Source organism: Fistularia commersonii, chromosome 33, assembly GCF_037954325.1.
Source record: "Fistularia commersonii isolate RoL2024-O1a breed Wild chromosome 33, RoL_Fcom_v1.0, whole genome shotgun sequence".
Taxonomy (NCBI): domain Eukaryota; kingdom Metazoa; phylum Chordata; class Actinopteri; order Syngnathiformes; family Fistulariidae; genus Fistularia; species Fistularia commersonii.
The window spans coordinates 7,670,532-7,690,150 of record NC_141316.1 but is presented as its reverse complement, the minus strand read 5'-3'; the positions used below and the strand labels follow the sequence as shown (position 1 = coordinate 7,690,150).

The 19,619-nt window shown below is 48.1% G+C and overlaps 1 protein-coding gene across 5 annotated transcripts; it reads left to right on the top strand.

Annotated features, from left to right (window-relative positions):
• Window positions 1-1,787: 1,787 nt before the first annotated feature.
• fscn2b (fascin actin-bundling protein 2b, retinal) lies at window positions 1,788-17,978 on the top strand. 5 transcript variants are annotated; one of them, XM_086140601.1, is made up of 8 exons: window positions 1,788-2,760; window positions 3,023-3,121; window positions 3,191-3,917; window positions 15,122-15,278; window positions 15,996-16,117; window positions 16,205-16,372; window positions 16,526-16,648; window positions 17,701-17,978. In XM_086140601.1, the coding sequence occupies exons 2-8, from the start codon at window positions 3,029-3,031 to the stop codon at window positions 17,841-17,843; spliced, it is 1,533 nt and encodes a 510-aa protein (XP_085996727.1). In that variant the 5' UTR covers window positions 1,788-2,760; window positions 3,023-3,028; the 3' UTR covers window positions 17,844-17,978. The 5 variants fall into 5 exon arrangements, with proteins under 5 accessions (XP_085996727.1, XP_085996730.1, XP_085996728.1 ...); XM_086140604.1 differs by lacking the exon at window positions 3,023-3,121; XM_086140602.1 differs by having other exon boundaries at window positions 16,526-17,837.
• The last annotated feature ends 1,641 nt before the right edge of the window (window positions 17,979-19,619 follow it).

The following is a 19,619-nucleotide window of genomic DNA, read 5'->3' as shown; positions in this document are numbered from 1 at the left end:
GGTAAGAGATAATAATGCTTTTTTTAATGGGCTTTTTTTTCAATGCTACAGTTTGTATGTGTAAAGAATGCTGATATGATATTTTAAACAAAACACGTCAACTGCTGCCAATCAAATGGTGAATAAGCTACTCTGTAGGGTTCATATGTTTGGAAATCTGACCGTGATGATGTCAGTGCCTCAGCAGCCGTGAACCTCACTGCACATCACTGAGTAACACACATACGGTTGTGGACAAAAAAAAACACTACATTGGAAATTTAGTTCATGTAGCAAAAGTGTTCAAACATTTAATAGGGACTTACAGAGAGTCGGCAATAGGGTCTTAATGCAGAGCGTGCCAGCAGTCAGTCGTCATTGAGGCTCACCAGTCCACAGCCTCACCGCATGTGTCTTATCGGTATTTGTTCAGTAAATGTGAAAATCCAGCCATTTTGAAAAAAAATGATCCAAACCTTATCACTGATAAATATAAGCGTTTAATTCTTTTTACATTTTTTTTCTTTCCAAGATCAGCAAGTGAGGCACGGCTTCCCCTGCCTCCCCTGACTGACACGCGTGACTGCCGAATAAATTCATGCCTGCATATAAGAAACTTAAATTCACGTGGAGGCCCGTGATCCCACACCGTTCCACCACGACGGCCTCAATGTGATTTCTTTTATTTCGGAGATAGCCGGGCTGGAGCCTTTCTGTGTGGCGTCTCCATGTTTTCCCTGTGTCAGCATGGCTTTCTCCGGAGGAGATGGAGGAGGTTCATCAGGGTCCCTAGATTAGCCAGACGTGTGATTGAGAGAGTGAATGGTTGTTTGTCTCTGCATGTGATCGACCGGTCCGGGATGAACCCTGCCTCTCGCCCGGTGACAGCCGAGATCGACTCCGGCGCCCCCGCGACCCCGACTGCAGGATAAGCAGTGCAGATAATGAATGAACGAACAGCAGAAAGTTTTAAACCGGTCAGTGTCCTGTCTTCACCAAGCTCCCAGATGTAGCCTGACGTAAATAGAGTTTACACGGGGATCTGCGGCCTCAGCAATCACGCCGTTCATCTCCGTCCGGGTGTGTGTATCCGGGCATGTGTGCGTGAGTTTGTGTGTGACACTTACTGTTTATCACGTTTTGCGTCAGGAGCAGAGGGTCAAGTCTGGGTCAGGAGGAGTAAATCTCTGGATGCTTGGTATTTACTATGACCCCCCCTCCCCACCCGAGACCCTCCCCTGACCCTAAACCCCTGTATGTGTGTGCGCTGATGCCATGCATTTAGCTCTGGGTCATTGAGTCTATGTGCATGTTTATAGCATTCGACAAGAAGCGGTGTGTGTGTGTGTGTGTGTGTGTGTGTGTGTGTGTTAGTCAAACGGGTGGGGTAGAGTCGGTAGATTAGCCAGGTTGGGATGATTGGGTTGAGGATTAGACGGATTCAAGAACAGACACGTCTGTTTACTCTGCAACGAAGACTTATAATCATCTGATTGGCAAGGTTGATTACACAGACACACACATACACACACACACACACACACGCACGCCGACACTTACGCCGCCGCACTCGTTGCACAAACACGCATGCATGTTTATTCAGAACCCCCGTATGTTGATTGGCTTGTTTTTATTACATTCACAACACCTGCCATTTCCCCGACTTCTTTCGTTTACCTCCCAGATTGAGACGTAAAGTCGGGGCGCCCGGACGTCACCGGCGTTTCCGATCGGAACCGAAACCCCAATAGCTTGCAATCAGAGAAGGTGTGTAACCGAAACCCCCCCCCCCCCCCCCCGGCGCAGGCAGGTAAGGGGAGCTGCTCTCGAGCAAACTACCCCGAAGGCACGGGGAGCGCTCTGGTTACTCGATGCTGTATGTGCATGTGTGTGTGTGTGTGTGTGTGTGTGTGTGTGTAAGTGTGAGCGCATTGTTTCGACTTACCTATCTTTATGCGTCCCGGAAAGTGGCAAAGAGCAGAGCTCAGAATAAAGCGGGGAGGTGGAGAAAGGCAGGATTATATACATGGCAGGTTAGAGAAAGGTGGTGAGAAAGAAGGAGATGATGGCGAGAAAAAGAGACAGGGAGGCTTAAGATTACCGAGGTGAGCGTCTTTTGTTGCCGAGTTCAGATGGGACGGACGGCTTACATTTAAGGAAGGACTGCGGGAGTCCTTCAGCGAGCCACCGTAGCATTAACCGGACCGCTGGGGATGTTCTTCTCCGCTGATCAAACTCGCGCGCAACAAATGAGGACCCCGGACTCGGCGGGGGGAGAGAAAGTAGGTCAGTGTGTCCGGGGCGGCAGGAAGTAGCGAGAACATGGAGGAGAGGAAAAAGACAAAGAGACGAGAAGGTCAGATCTGGGGATGCCCGACTGATTGAGCCTTCAGAGTGAATAACAGGTTAGGGAGCGGATGAGAGAGCGCCGTTACAACAGGAGAGGGGGAGGAGGGCAGGCTGGAGGAGAGGAGATAAGCATTTGAGAGCGAAATTAGTCTACGAGGTTGGAGAGGCTGACGCCGGAGTCCGGACCGGAGGGAGATCAAGGTTGACTCGAGTCTTTGGCGCTCCTAACCTGATTAGAAAAGGGAAGCGGGGGGGGTCAAGGTGGAGGGGCTCCGGGAGACCCCCATCGGCAGGACGTGAGAACCGGCGACGCACAAGGAGAGGCTGAGCGGGAGAATTACAAGAGGTTTGCTCGCTGAAAGAAAGCCTCCAAAATCTGGGAGCTGGAATTAGAGCCGCAGAAACAGCGGAGAGGAAAACCACAAAACCACAGTAAGTAAATTAGGAGGCTGCGGCTGGAAAAATGTATAATGAAGGCGTGGGCGGAGGGAGGGACCTGCGGTTCGGGGGAGTGTTTTATGTACTGTACCTTAATGAAACGATTTCCTGTCTTTAAGACTTTCTAATTTCATCATTCTCCATGACATCACCGCCATCCTCATTCCCCTTCGTACTTTTCCTCCAAAAGTAGGAGCGCTCTCCTTCGGCTTCCCTTCCCCTAACTCGCCTCGCCCTCTTCCCCTGCTGCGCTCAGGTGAAGATGCCATCCAACGGCAGTTGTCCCTTGAAGCTGCAGTTCGGTCTGATCAACCACGAGGGTCGCTACCTCACGGCCGAAGCCTTCGGTTTCAAGGTACAAACGCGGTATCCGGTGAGAGAGACCTCGAACGCTTTTGAGTCTGACGCCTTCCTCGTCTTCCAGATAAACGCTTCGGCTCCGAGCCTGAAGAAGAAGCAGATGTGGACTCTCGAGCAAGACCCCCAGGACACCCAGGTGGTGTACCTGCGCAGCCATCTGGGCCGCTACCTGGCCTCGGACAAGGACGGAAAGGTCTCCTGCGAGGCCGACGGGCACAATTCGGACTGCCGCTTCCTCATCGTGGCGCAGTCGGACGGCCGCTGGGGCCTCCAGTCCGAGCAGCACCTCCGCTTCTTCGGGGGCTCTCGGGACTACCTGTCCTGCTTCGCTCAGGTGATCACGGACGCCGAGCTGTGGGCCGTTCACCTGGCTCTGCATCCCCAGGCCAACCTGAGGTCTGTCACCCGCAAGCGGTACGCCCGTCTCTCCGTGGAAGATGACGAGATCGCCATGGATATCAATATTCCTTGGGGGGTGACGGCCCTTCTGACCCTCGTCTACTTGGGCGGGAAGTACTGCCTCAAGACCTGCGACGGCAGATTCCTCAGCAACGATGGGAAGCTGCTGAAGCAGAGCGGCACCACCACGGCGTACACTCTGGAGCTGAAGTGCGGGAAGTTGGCCTTCAAAGACTGCGAGGGGAGATACCTGTCTCCCGTCGGACCCACGGGCACCTTGAGAGCCGGGCGCTGCTCCAAGCCGGGCAAAGATGAGCTCTTTGACCTGGAGGAAAGTCATCCGCAAGTGGTCCTGATCGCAGCCAATGGCAGATACGTCTCCATAAGACAAGGTAGGAAAAGGCAAATGGCTGCACCAAATGTGCCCACTCTGGTACCCAAAGTCCAAAAAAGACTGACCTCTGAAAGGGGGTCACACTTGCGTTGGACACTGAAGTACCGTCGGTCCACAGAGCATTGATACGTCCCCTAAAGGACGACTGCATAGGAAGTATATTCGACATGTATGATCCGAGAAGAGAGGCCGTTCTCAGATCGTTGATACCCGATCCTGATTACGGGTAATTGAGTCTGAACATAAACTTGCCGCAGCATCGCATCTGATAGTCACGTCGCTCCTTAGAAACAAGACAGACACGGCTGATATGTGAGACTATCGGCTGCATCTGGGAGGCCGGCAGACCTTGGGAGGCCTGGCAACTGATTTCAATTAGTCAGCTTTCCTCATTAAGGCCTTTCACCGGCGTGTGTTTATTCCAAAATAAAGGTTTTATTGAATGGACTTTTGAAACGGCACAGAGGTCGCGTAGAATGCATTTCTATAGGGGCAGAAAGACGTGCTTTTCATTTGCAACTCGCAAATGAAAACTCGCAGATATTTTCTTTAGGCCGTCCGACAAACGTGCTAAGGGGGCACGCGGTCATCCGTCTCTTCCGCCGAGTAATCCTTCGTTAAGGGCGATCTTTCTTCTGGTCTTACATGTTTTGTGGGTAATGGCGTTGCCACTCTTCACTTCTGCCCCTTCGGCGCTGCCGGAGCAGCTGCCTGTGACCTTCATACATCTCGTGTTGATGCTGTATTATGTATTTACGCTTTGGTCTCGTGACGGGGAAGTTATTTGATCCGCGTGCAGAAATTGCAGCCCGCGTCCGTCCTGATTGACTGCAGCTGCTCCAGATTGCCTTCGGAGTTATTCTTCTCGAGAACAAGGTTGAATTTCTTTGATCGCAGAGAAAGCCAGCCAGAATGTAATTGTGAGGGTCATTTTACGTCTAACAAGTGGCGCGCTGGAGAAGTGGCTGCTAAGTGTTTGGTTGCTGATGGTTGAAGGGGGTTTTGCTGGTCTGATTTTGGGGCGGATTAGCATACACTCCTTGCGCTTGTCAGCGCACTTGGCAATAACACCCATCCGCAGGCTGCAGATTCTTGTCTGCGGGGCCGAATTACCGCAGCCCCGGGTGCTGTAACCCAATCCCCACATTGCTCATTGTTCTTGGTTGGCGGCGGATGCGGCGGGCAGGAGCCAAATGAATGGCGGCGCTGTCAATTGATTGGTCAAAAAGGATTACGCGCGACGTCTCTCGCATGTAATGCACGCGTGTTCAGAAGCACCGGCATCGAGCTGAAAATGTCCTGCAAGTCTCCGGCGCTCTTCCTCCACTTGTGCTGCACGAACAAAGGCAATATTTTCCTCCATCACACTCGCCCACGCACAAGCGGCGTCCTGCTGCGGTGAGCGCTGAGGTGAAGTGTGTTGAATTATTGATGAAGTAGGTCCCCGTTCCTGGAAGGTAAGGGAGAGTCCGCTTTCAGAAACTCAAGCCGCCGCCCCCCCACCCCTCCCCTCTGCCAAATATTCCTCCCCGCCCGGTCACCTAATCCGACCTGCTAACCCAAGCCTCGGTCGGGGGAATTCATTTCTCCGGGGGTCGCGGCGGCCCGACAAAAAATCCGTCTCATGTGCCGATGAATGTGAAATTAAGGACGGATTTGAATGAATGACAGCAGAATCTTGACACATGCAGATGCTTTCCCGCAGAAGAGGACATTTGGAGTAGCTTAAGGCTTCATTAAACACCTTGGGGTTTCATCCTTAACTAGTCCGTAACTTACGTGAACGTAACGTACAGAATATCACGATAAGGTTCTCAAAACAGATTATTTTCGGGCATCTGGGCTTTTTCCCCATTTTGGATTCCATCTATTTCATGTGGTGTCCTTTAGATCCTTTAGACCCCCAACCTTTTTTCTGCCAGGGACCAGTTTTATGCATGAAAATGTTTCTGCAGACTGGTTAGAGGCAGTAATAATAATAATAATAATAATAATAATAATAATGATATATAAAAATATGATATGTGTATATTGATATACTATAATACTATTATACTACTATAATATAATAATAATGATAAAAACTTTTGTCAGTTCACAGTATTTAATCTAGATGCAGCAATTACAATAATTTTGCACTATAATCAAACATGACAAATAAATGATTAAAAAAAATGTTGTTTTAACAGTTTCATAGCTTCACCGCAAATAAATGCACAGTGGGCACTGAGAGCTTGTGTCTCACCTGTTGCGGTGAACTCGTAACTTAGGTAGGAATCCTGATATTTTCTTTGAAATTGCAGCTTTCTTTCTGCTGCCAGTCTGCGACGCTTCAGCGATCTCACCGTTCGATCGTTTCCTCCCGAAAAAGCTCTCCGGCTCGCTTTTGTTTCTGGCTCATTTTTTTTCAAGGCCTCGCTCCGGAAGGGCTCATAAAAAAACTATCATTTGTACCAAGAAAGATTTTCTTTGCAGACTGTTAACAAATGAACCCCTGGGGTCCCCGGACCGGTAGTGGTACCGGTCCGGGGACCCCAGGGGTTTGGGACCCCCTACTCTTTCGTATTCATTCATCGAGCTCCGATCTCCCCAGGGATGGCGTGCCTTCGACACCAAAAGCCTCTGGTTTCGTCAGCCAGGTGCGAGCGCTTCAAAATGATGCTATACACACACAAAAAAAAAATCCACCTTATTTTCATTCACCTCCGGGTTCAGCGCCATGATTAAAGGAATAGGGGGAGAAAATGGAAAGCAGAGAGGAGAGGATGCACGCGTGGGCGGCCTCTCAAAGGACTTTAAAACAATAGTCACAGTGCATTTTACACATAAATTAGCACTGCCGGTGTTTGCGCTGTCTCCCGAGCAGAGAAGTCACGAAGCTCTCCGCATAAGACGGAGAACCGATGCCGTAAATGGGTCAGTAATAAAGGAAGGTCAGCTGTTACAAGGTGCGCACATGCATATGCGCGTGTGTGTGTGTGTGTTTGCGTTTCTGAACCTGTCATGGATCCATCATCACCCCAGTAACCCCCCCCAAGCGGCCCTCTCTACCCTGAAAGTGAAAAAGAGACGAGGCTCCGCGGCATCGACGCGCAACTTGCGTATGTGTAAAACACACAGGATGCGGCCACACAAAGAAACACACACACGGTGCAGGGATGGATGGAAAAGAAACGGAGAGACTGAAATAAAAAGCGATCGGAAACGCGACGGCGGGGATAACGGATTGGAAGAAAGAGGAAAATAAGGGGCAGGGGGATAGTAGCATCAGCTTACCATTAATAATGGATGTCAGAGCCATCCATGGTTGATGGATTAGTTAGACCTGCTCCACTTTCAGGCTGCAGGTAGGACAAAACCGCAGAGTGGAACCGGATCCGAGGCCTGCGACGCCACCGAAAGAGGCTCCGCGACTTTCTCGGCGGGGTTCGGGCCGGAGCGTCAAGGAGGGCGGGGCGGCGGCGACCGCAAATCTGGTGTGATCGCGGCTAAGATGGCAACATCTTATTATATTATTTCATATACTCGCCCCGACCGACTGGCGTGATGGTCATCAACAGAGCCGGCGATGTCCTCAGATTGGCTGTTTAGATTTCAGCGTGTCCAATCTCTTTCTGTCTCCTCTCCTCCCTCCGCCCTTCTCGCCTTCCTCCTCTCTCATCTATCGGATAGCAGCGGGGAGGTCCCAGCTGAGCCCCGTCTGAGGATCATTTCTGGGTTGAATTAGTGTGAAATGGACAAATGGAAAAGGTAGACAAAGCATGACATTGACTCGGGATGAGAGAGAATGAGAGTGCCCCCCCAGGCATAGGTGCGGCGCGGAGGGGCAGAGATTTATGCTTCAGATGCACTTAAGATCACGGATAATTCAAGCAGACAGTCGTATGACCTCCTGATGCCTAGTTTATCAGGTGTGAATAAGCTGTGATTAAAGCGTCCAGGTAGCTCAGTAACCATGACATCTCTGTCGCGTGTCATCTCGCTCTCCCTTTTCCTCAGTCTTCGCTTTCCGCCGTCTTGATATTCAATTTGAGCAAAAAGATGGATCTCAGAAAAGATTAAATTGTATCGATGAAACAAATGGAGGTTCTGTATTTTTTTTTTTAATTTTCTCTTTTTAAGAGAGGTATTTCCCCATGCCGTTCAGGTTTGTGCTTGTAGGGGCATCGGCAGACTTTATTATCGCCTCAGGGGTAATGCTTGTAAAAAGAACTTGGAAAAAAAAGGAAAACCTGCCATAAAGACACGTAAGTATCTTTGTTATATCTTTTATTTTTCTCATTACCGTAAAGTGGCTCTATGGATGGAAACTACCGCTTCGCATCTTTATCATTATGGAATATAGTCCACGTGGACTTGGAAGTCGGCTCATTTTATTTAAATTCTCCAACACAATTCAGCTGACTTTTGCGCTTCTTCCATTCATTCATTCATTCATTCATTCATTCATTCATTCATTCATCATCCATGCCGCTTATCTGGCCGCCGGGTCGCTGGAGCCGAGAGGCGAGGTTGGCCCCGGACCCGTCGCCTGTCAATCACAGGTCCACATATGGAGACGTACGACCGTTCACTCCCTCATTCACACGTCATATATCGTCGCGACTGCTGGAAGTGTCAAGTCGCCGAGAGGCCGAGAGAGGTCTTTAAATAGAACGACGCGCAGATTGAAGATGTCTGTTTCGCAGATTTATTGCGAAAAAAATGATCGCAAACTCAAGATGACGTGAGGGAGGAATATAATGCCAAAGTAAATGGCGGTCAACAAACAAGCGCAGCGACCGACTCGCTCCTCTCTTTAAACAGGTGTGTGTCAGCAAGTAGAGCAGAGTGCGTCATCGCAACCCATCAATCCGTCAATATAAAGAGTAACGAGAGCAAAATAACAGTCAACAATACAATAATCGACATGGGTTCGTTGCTAGCATTATCCATAATTAGCTCAAGGCTCCTAAATAAAGAGACATGCAACTTTGAGTTGAGGTAGAGGAGGACCGTTCAGCCACCGACGGTCCAGGAGGTTCCCGACAGATCTTCAGCAATCCCACTTCTGACGCCAAATTTTTGGAGGGTTCTATAACCCTCGTGCAATATTAACATTGTGTTTACTCCCCTTGTCCTATGGGTCAAAAATGACCCATAAGACAATCTTTGTACCTTAGTGGTGTACAGCCCACATGGAAACATAAGCCAAAAAGAAGTATCACTTTTTCTAACTATGTTGTCTCTTCAGGAAAAGTCATAAAATTTCAAGTTGGGAAAAAAATAGGTTAAGGTGTTTTTTCTACAGCTAAACATGGTAGTGGGTCACTGTTGACCCGCAAGACAACACAAGGGTTAAGAAAGCTGGTGAATAATAATAATAAAGAATGATCTTTGGGTGTTTATTTTGGGGACTGAAAAGGTACAAGTCAAGCAGAGGTCAGAGTAGGAAAGGGTAGGTTCTTTGCAGGAAAGTGCAAAGAACATACAGCGAGGTTGGGTTTTTATGCAGAGAGAAGAAGCACCATCTATAAGGACGTATTCCTTCATCAGTCAGGAGACGTGTTCACTTGGTTTGTTGTATGAAGGTTGGTGACGGACACCTTGTCTGGGGGACAGATCAAGCAAGGACACCTCCTTCGAGGCTGAGCGAGTGCTATTGTTTTGACTTGGGGGTCTCCCTCCCCTCCCCATGGACACATGAGTCTAGGTAATAAGCATAGTTTCTCGCAGAACAGTAAAGTTATATAAAATATTTCCACAACAACTCTTTTTAGAGTTGCACCCTCTCATTTATGTATTTATAAACCAGGGGTGGGCACATTTTTTTGACTCACGGTCCAAAATGGGCTCTAAAATTTGACAGAGGGGCCGGGCCAGGAACAGATGGATGGATATTTGTGTGAATTAATATACATGACATAGATAGAATCGAAGTGCATGTCAAATCCAATGAGTTAAAGGATTTGGACATTTTTTTCCAGTGCATTGAAGTCTGGAGTTAGTTTTGTTGTGGCTGTTCTCAGGATGGATCCGAGGAGTTGGTCAGTTAAATTGGATCTGTGACGGGCTTTGTTGGTCTTTGTAGGTTGAACCAAACACCGTCCACTGGACGTTTACAAAAATGGCTAACCGCTAATATGGGGACAAACATAAAACTTGCTTTGGCACTCGACTCTTTAATCGCTGGGCTGTCGGTGAAAAAACGTTGCAGAGTCTGTAAATCAGCCATCAATCTCTGAGCCTGTCCTCTCATTCTTGTGTTGACTGCTCACTAGCGTAGTTAGCATGCTGGTATTGTATTCTTTGAAAACCGCTGCAAGTTCTTGCTGTATCAGGCATACAGCCGTCGATTGACGTCAGCAACGAAATGCTTTGCTGACCGGTCCTTATTAACCAATCGGCACCTACTTTCCGCTTCCTCGATCCGTTCATTTTTACAGAAGGATTCAAAGGGCAAATTAGGGGAATTACCTGAAGTGGTAGCGTGCTCGCTTAGCATGCGAGAGGTAGCGGGATTGATGGCCGCATTCTTTGAGGTGGACTTTTAGGGGCGGCATGGCGCAGGAGGTAGACCTGGTAGACTCCTACAAATGCCAGTGTATATGAGGAACGTCGGTATTTTGGAGTAAATGGAAAATAAATTAGATTTGATTGTATAAAATGTCAAGCTCGGCTGGCCGGATTAAAAAGCCCAACGGGCCGAATATGGCCCGCAGGCCGTAGTTTGCCCATGTCTGATTTCGACATATACAACCACCCACACGTTGTATAGAGACATCCAACCATTCACGCTCTCATTTACTGACATATGGACGTATGGAGACATACAACCATTTATGTTTGGCTTATTATGGTCTCCAATGAACCTGACGCAGAGAAAACACCACAGAAAGAAAGGTCCCCCTGTCAGAATCCAACCAGGGATCTTCTTGCTTCTCGCAAAAACGCAAACCGCTGCAGCACGGCGCAGTTTTGACTCAAACTATCATCCCGCTGTGGGATGGATTTCACAGCGTTCAGTCTCACAGGATGAACTGTAATCGGCTAACAACACCAAATTTAATTTGGATGCAAGTTGGCAATTCGGAGTATTGTAAAAATACTGAAACAAAAGGTAATTTTGTCACTTATAGGTGTGCAGTAGTGTGTGTGTGGGTGTGTATTGCGGACCACATCCAGCGTAATGGCTAAACCTTTAAGGCAAGGACTTATACATTTGCCCCCCCCTCCAAAAAAAATCATGAATGTTTTATGAAAAGCCGCACTTCTTCCCTTCGCCAGGAGCTCCTCATAATTTTCGCATTTACAAGCGAGAGGGAACCCGGGGAAACACACAGCGAGCGGGAGAGAAGCTGTAATCTGAGAAATTACAATTTTTATTGTGTAATAATATTTAAACGCTCTGGCCCTTTGAAAGGGTATCAAGTCTTTCAATTCAAATCATGAGGCTGGAGTCTGACGTGACCTCGCCAGTTATTGTTTTCAAAGTCCGGAGTGACTCTTGAGTGATTGTAATTACAGTTAGTCTGCATATGTGTGTGTGTGTGTGTGTGTGTGTGTGTGTAACTTGAGTTGTCCCATGTCAGGACAGCTAGCATGCTGACATTTATCCAGGAGCCCCGTCCCCTTCACACTATCACCCCGCCCAGAACGGGGCTGCAGACGTTATAATAAAATATTTATTATCTCAAATGGCCTTGTGCCGTTTCTGCTGCGGCCACAGTTGTTTTACTAACCTCTCAGTGATCGCGCCGTGGTTGAAAATAAAGATATTATCCAGCCTTTTTTTTAGGTGAAATGCTAAAATGTGTTTGGCTTTTTTGCAGATGCATTTAACAAATCGGGATTTTTAAGGCTTTTCAGCGAATCCAAGTTATCGAGTCTTATTGGACAAGAGGCTCCACGATTACCCTTGAAAGTGCAGGATTCGCCTGAATCAGCTCCGTGTTTGGCAAATATATGTTTACTGTATGACTTCAAACTGCAAAAGGGGCCAAATCAAGGCAATATAGCTTGTTAACGAGAATATATGTTATTTTCTCGCAGCATTTTCTCCTTTTTATTTGATCATGCATAGCTCCGCTGGCTCGAGGGTGGAGAAGGGTTGGCAATTATCTGTACATCCTGCTAAGTGTGGACCCATAAATCCTCTGGTCTTCCTGTTGTTTCCTTTTATTCTTTTATTGAGTGGATTGAGGGATTGGACGAGTAGCACTCGAAAGCTGATTATATCAGAGCCCAGCTGCGAGGAGGGCAGATAGGCCAGCCGGAGGTGGGGTGGCGACGGGAGGTGAGGGTTGAGGGGGTCAGGGGTAAGAGCGAGGAGATGGGGGAAGGGAGGCGTGTTGAAAAGATGACCAGGAAGCAGAATAGGCAGATAAGCGGCGTGCAAGGCGTTGTTAAAGGCTTAAGAAAATGCATCGCGGATATTCTGCGATGCATCTAATTAAAGGTTTAGCCTTCTACAATCTGTCTCTCGGTGCTGTGACACACAACTGCTCTTTTTCATTGTGCAAACAACCACGTTCATTCAATCCGGTTCTTTCTTTCTTTCTTTTTTGGAAATGTGTCTTATCATGTTCCGCGCACAGATTAAGAGTTCACAATAAAAAGTTACAATTGAGCGGCGCTCAAACAAAAGAGCGGGATTAAGCTTAGCGAGGACATTTGCGGCGTGCAGATAAGAATGGTGCAAAACAGAGTTGTGAACGAGTCTTTTCGCTGACTCGTGAGTCATGATCCCTCTGCTCGATTAATGCTAATTCCCCCCGCTTCTGCTAACTGGCTAACTGCAAAACACAAGACAAGACATAGCCTTTTATAACGACAGTTTTTCTAATCGCATTTGTACGAATATATCAAGATAATCACTATTAGAGCGACAGCTCTGATTGCTTGTTTCCCCCTTTTCCATCCCTGCCAATAGATATGAAGGAAGAATCAAAAGAACGAGCGCTCACGGGGTCCCACTCCCAAAACGGACGACTCACTCAGTAAATCAACGAACGAATCGCTCAGTGGCTCCAGGTCGCCCTCTCCACTTCCAAAACGAACGACTCGCTCTGTAACTCAACGAACGAATCGTTCAGTGGCGCCGGGTCGCTCTCTCCACTTCCAAAACGAACGACTCGCTCTGTAACTCAACGAACGAATCGCTCAGTGGCTCCGAGTCGCCCTCTCCACTCCCAAAACGAACGACTCGCCCAGTAACTCAACGAACGAATCACTCAGTAGCTCAGTGTAGTCCACCCCAATCACGATATGAACGAATCACTTAGTAACTCAACAAAAGAATCGCTCAGTGACTCTGGGTCGCCGCCTCACTCTGAAAACGGGTGACTCACTCAGTGACTCAAAAAATGTGTTCTCTTGGATAAACGGCTCGTATAAACTTGAGTCAGTCTTAAGAATCGAGTTCGCCATCACTAGTTCAAAATGCTTAAGCTGATTGAAGTCGTCTCGACCCGGAAGCCAAACCGCCGTGCAGATTGTGGGGGGGGGGCGACACTCGGTCATAATGTGTCAATTACACGCTCAGTAATTCGGCTGCGATTGTCAGTGACAGAGTGTTAATAATGGATTTTTAAGTGGTACGTCTTTGTCATGTATTTGACGTTTACCGTGTAAATCCTAGACTCTGTGAAAAATTTCCCTCCCGCGTGATTTACGGTGCCGCTAACTCCACACCGAGTTGAACGCCGAGCCCGAGAGGCCCCCGAGAGCTCGCCGCTCTGCATTTCAAGAAAAAAAATGCGTGCAAATTAATAAAACATGCTCAAAAGAGGCACCGCACGACTGTTCGCAACAGATTAAGGAAAAACGCCGCTAGAAATTCAACAGAACACAAAAGACGTGATCCACATGCCCGGACAAACTTGTTGTTCTCGCAGAGCGGTCGCATCTGAACTTGTTTTTTCCAGCGCAGCTGACGAACAGACAGCCTCCGGAAAATCACGAGGGACCGGCCGCCGAAACAACAGGTGTTTCCGCACATGTGTCTCCCTTTGTGGAAACACATCTGTTTCATTTTTCTCTTTTTTCACTCTTGAATGTTGCACACGTGTTGGCGTTCGGATGCGTACCCCTCCTCCCCGCTCCTCCGATCTGCATGGATTTTCACAAATCCCGATGCGTTGACCTTTCAGGGCCGCCGTACTCATGAATAAAACATCTCGCTTGTTTGCATCTACTTTTCCCGTCAGATAAATGGCTCCGTTTGAGACGGAAACTCTCTGAAATAAATCGACGTTCCGGGAACTGATGTGACAAACGGCCTCTTCATGTCGCGCCAAGTTCAGCGCATTCATACAGTCTTTGTTTAGTCGCTGCAATGTCAATATTTCCGCTTTTCTGGCTCCCAGTCGGTCAGGCCATCCAAAATCTGCTGTGAAGACCGAATGCGAAGTCACCGTCATTTCCAGACAATAAGCTGGTACTTTTTTTACGCGCTTTCTGAACATTGCGGCGAGCAGCGATGTCGCTAATTTCTGGATTTTTTTTTTGTGCCAAAACATTTAGCCTAGTCACATCGGATCGAAATGAAATGAAATTCTGAGGCCGCTCAATTCCGGGTATTACAGGCACTGTTAGGAATTTTTTTTTTATTTATGTATTTAATTAAAAGTTAAATAAAATCTCATGTTAAAACATGGACACCTGCGGCTTATAGACAAATGCGGCCTATATAAAAAAAATAAATGGGACACTTTAACAACACAATGTCAATCATGCTTCTGTGAAATCAAAGTGTCCACTTGGCAAGTAACATATATTCATTTCGAGTTGTTTTGAGAGAATTAAATCCAAGTTGGATCAGCCTGTCGTCCGTTTTTCCACTTTAATTTTGAGTGTGATTCCAAATCCAGACCTCCTTGGGTTCATATATTTGATTTCCATCGATCATTTTTGTGTGATTTTGTTGTTAGCACGTTCAGCTATGTAAAGAACAAAGTTTTTAATAAGAATATTTCATTCGGTCAGATCGAGGATGTGTTATTTTAGTGTTCCCTTTATTTTTTTGAGCAGTGGATGTACACATGTATTTCCTTTTTTCATTTTAGCTGATATTCAGATGTGCTCAATAGTCCGGCTCTTATGATATTTTCTGAATTTATAGCTCTTCTGCTAAAGCTACACACGATGGTAAAGAGCCCGGGATTTGTTCGGCATTGATTTGTTTGCGGCGGTGTTAACGACAGGGCGTTCTCACTGTCTCAGGCGTGAGCCTCGCCGCCAACCAGGAAGACGAGACGGACACCGAGTCGTTCCAGATGGAGATAGACAAGGAGAGCGGGAAGTGCACGTTCCGCACCAGCCAGGGGAACTGCTGGGCCCTGGTGGCCCACGGAAGCATCCAGAGCACCGCCACCGAAGTGTGAGTGACGTGAACGTGTCCAAATCGTGTTTTTTTCGCAGCGCCATGGCGAGAGCTAAAGATAAATAAGCTCTCGGATTTGTTATTTTCCTTTGGGCCGCTCCCTTCAGGGGTCGCCGCAGCCAATCGTCTTCCTCCATCTCACCCTCTCCTCTGCACCAACTAATCCCTTGTCCTCGTTCCCTCCATCTATGATCTTCCTCTAGCTTCCGCCCAGCTCTTCCCTCTCCCTCCTCGGTCCCGAATCATCTCGATGGTGGAGAGATTCGACCCTCTTCGCCCTCCTCGCTCCAAAGGAGAACCTCCGCATCTTCACCTCTGCTGTTTTTGACTTCGCTTCCCGTCTCTGAACCAAGACTCCGTCTTCTCCACCTTTCTTTTCATTCTGTTTTCTCACCCCTGACACTTTTCTCCACTCCTTCAGACCTGCTTGAACGCACCTCTTCACCATAAGATATCCGAATTCAAAGGTCTCTCAGCACGTATCCTTCACTTCACATCCATCTGAACGGATCTGACCTGCCTCTCCCTCGACCTTTTCCTGTTTTATGTCATTAAACGGGTCAGATTCGGAGTGTTGAGCGTCACGCCGTTCCGTTGCGTTGTCTTTTACTGTGTATTTACTTTTAAATTCGGCATTTCGATGTCACGGCGCCCTTTGATAAAAACGTGCGGAAGAATTCAGATGATCCGGTTCAATTATGGTATTGCCTCCAGGTCAGCCAACACCATGTTCTCAGTGGAGTGGCTCGGCCACAAGGTGGCAATAAAAGCCAACAATGGAAAATACATCTGCATCAAGAAGAACGGCCAGCTGCTGGCAGTCAGCGACTCCGTCGGTAAGGCACCCTTGCCGAGCCTCGTCTCCTTCACCTCTCGACCGCCGGCGCTCGTGTTCCGCCCTTCTGATTTGTTCTCTTTGTCAGGCGAGGACGAACGGCTCACTCTGAAACTGATTAACCGCCCCCTGCTGATCCTGCGAGGGGAGAACGGGTTCATCTGCCACCACAGGAACTCCAAAACGCTGGACGCCAGCAGATCGGTCTACGATATTTTCACCCTGCAGTTCAGTAATGGGGCCTACAATATCAAAGGTCAGGATGCGCGGACTTAACAACCGATTTAACGTGTCTCTCGTGGGATCGGAATAAACAAACTTATAGATGTGGAGTAACTTCCGGTCCTGCGCCTGCGTTCCTTACAGTTTCACGCTTTGTGTGTTGTTCTCCGCGTCTGCTGTTGCGCAGGAGCGGACGGACGCTTCTGGTACGTCAACAGCACCGGGCTGGTGTGCGCGGACGGGGAGGCCCCGGAGGATTTCACCCTGGCGCTGGTGGAGCACGGCCGCCTGGCCATCCGCTGCAAGAGCGGCAAGTATCTGCGAGGAGATCAGGGAGGCACGCTGAAAGCAGACGGAGTGACCTTGAGCGGCTCGGCTTTGTGGGAATATTAATGCGGAGGAGACACGAGACTTCTCTCCCTCCGCTCTTATCGCCGAAGTGATCAATTGCTTGTCGCCAATCCGCAGCCGGCGTCGATGCTTTATCTAAAATTAAACCCGGTGGCATTTAAAGGTGTTGGACAGATGCTCATCAGCAATGTGGTGAAGCCTCTGTTGATTTAATGCACCTTTTTCCACAAAGAGGTTGCGCAGAGGACACGGGGAGGAAAAAGTGCGACGAAAGAAAACGACTATCCTTACTTGGCCAACGAAAGCCCCGATGAAGCAGGCAGCTCCGCTTCCAGTAGCTTTTGTGTGACCCAACTTAAGTATCTGTGTGCTGCTTTCCGGTATTATCCGACGGATATTCTACCGCGTGCGCGTTTCACGAAGACCTCGGACTTTGCAGATGCAAAAACATCCTGATCGCGGTAGAAGAAGTAGCTTTGAGGCGACGAAGCGGTACTACGGGTGTGCGGCGACGACACTCGCCTTTCGGTGAAGTCCGGGTTGCCATTCGAGACGGACGCTGTTGCCGCTTGCGGTAAATGAAGGTCACCTTTAATAGGAGGTCAGCCGTGAGCGCGGCGCTCTGAGGATGTTCATTAGCAGACAGGATCGGGTTTCCAGGAAACACCCGGGGAAACGGTAGAGGTATTAAACAAGACACGCGTACACGGCGGGAGCAGATCACCTCAGCCTGCAGCTGGAAGTGGGCGGTTTTTCATTTCCTCACACCGTCACCGTCATTTATGAATGTAGTGATAACGTCACATTGGACGAGCTTTGACAGTCACAGCTGTTTGAGTTTTACAGCTCGCATGGCTGCACCGCCGCTGATTCAAGGCTATGGGTTATTTTAGTAGGAAACAAGCTGCTAGTCTAGTCTAGATCCGGACGAGATCCTTCTCCTTTTTTTTTTTTTTTAAATAAGCCGCAGTCTTCTAAGAACTACAGCTGTTGTTGAATTTTCTTTTCCAGGAAAATGTAAAACTGAAGTACTTAATAAAGCACGTACCTCAGAAAGAGATGTGGATAGAAGTGATTGTATTGGCCGATGTTGTACAGGTCAGTTTTTCATTTCAAACCCGCTCCGTTCACTTTTCAGGGCATTTACTTTCTAGCTTGAGATTTTAATGATACCGTTTTCACTGAGAGAATATAAAGTAATCTGCAGGATTCTTGGTTTTAATCTGCAGCAAACCTTTGCCGTGTACCGTTGGAAAATATTCCTTGGAGGTTCCTCCAGTCCACAGGTTTCCAACGTGATCATCTGAAACTAGTGCACTTTGGAAAAGCTTTCCTCAACAGGCCAAATAAATGTTTCAAATATAACTTTCCCATCAGAATCGTGTTGCTTTTTCCCCACCCCTGTGTACGAGCGTGCAGGAACTCCCCCCCGCTGACGGAACCAGCGAAGAATTTCTTCTCCGCCCGTGAGATGAAGTGCCGCAGAGATTTTTAAGGACCAGCTGTTTGCAGCTGCGGTGACACCGCAGGCACCAGAGGCACCAGAGGTGGACGCGTGGAAACCCGTGGCGTTCACCGCTTGCACGCTGTCTCTTGCAGCCTCCGCCGTCTCTCACCGGTAACGGCAGCCGTCGTGCTGTTTTCCGTCCAGCTACCGGCGGATGAGGTGAAGGTCGGTCTCTCCGGGCTGACACCCGTCACAGTAGCCAGAAATGTTTCCGCAGGCCATCATCCGCACCTTTTCGGGTGCGTGTAAATTCACCTTTGTCACGCCGATCCTGCACATATCGGTCATTCCCATCGTTCTCTCCTCGGCCAGCACGTTTATCTACTTACCGTCTTTTACCATCAACAGTGAATTTTGTCAGAAGATGTCAGCGACCCTGTTTGACTGTCATTTCATTATACCCTTCTTTTTTTTCCGATCAAGCGATAAATATTTGCGAAAGCCTGATTGATGACTTTTCTTCCAACCCCATTTGAGGTAGTTGTATCCATCGCACAATGTAAATCCCGTGTTGTCGGTCCAAAAAACTCCACAGGGGCACCAGGCGACACCTTTGTTCAGATCGGTGAACGGTCCAAATGTGAGATTTAAAGCTTATTGTATGCTTATTATTGTTTGTTTTTGTTGGTTATCGCCGAGGAAGCGTGCAGACCCCGACCCTTAAAGGTTGTAGATACCACCTGAAAGGTGTTTGCAGTTTTTCACTGTTCATCAACCATCAGCGGTTGCCTGCAGTTGGTTTGAACTCCTGACTCTCCAATGAAACCTCCAACCTCCATTCATTTTTTTAACATGAATATTCAGAACTAGCGGGAGGCTGTCGGAGTTTGGTTTACAAATGGATTCAAACATCCAGCTTACATGTTGAAATTAGATGGTAGTGAAACGCTGTCAAATTTGAAAAAAAAAAAAAAATTCCGCATCTCATATCAGCGAGGGTAAATCCCTTAACTGACGCATATCACACTCAGCCCGGTAATCACACCACTCCTCTGTATTTAACTTCTCAATTATAACATTTTCGCTCTGACAAGGAGGTTACACCGTCACACACATCTGTCTACCCATCTGTTTGCAGGATTGTGTGGAAACACGAGACGGTGGCGCTGGAAGGGAGGCAAAGAAGAGCTCATTACGTTTTGAGACGGATTCATGAGGGGAATGGATAATAGCAGGTTATCTGATGAAGCTTAATTTGCATTGTTTACTTGCAATTTTTGAGAGAAAGAACCCCGCTATATTTCATTCTGGACACCCACCATCAGAGCTCTGAGCGGGATGCTCTTCTATGCTGCCATCTATTGGTCCGGATTGTGGAAAATGACGAGGTAGTTCTTTCCATGCACCGATTCGGATGGAATTAACCTCCTTTACAGAAATATTTGGGGCGCAGCCCGCTTGTTTGTGTGTCGGTGCTGGGTGT

Coding starts and splice junctions, on each gene's coding strand:
- fscn2b (XM_086140600.1), top strand. CDS start 3,029: ATGCCATCCAACGGCAGTTGTCCCTTGAAGCTGCAGTTCGGTCTGATC. Junction 3,122..3,190: donor CCGAAGCCTTCGGTTTCAAG/GTACAAACGCGG, acceptor CTCGTCTTCCAG/ATAAACGCTTCGGCTCCGAG. Junction 15,279..15,995: donor CAGAGCACCGCCACCGAAGT/GTGAGTGACGTG, acceptor TATTGCCTCCAG/GTCAGCCAACACCATGTTCT.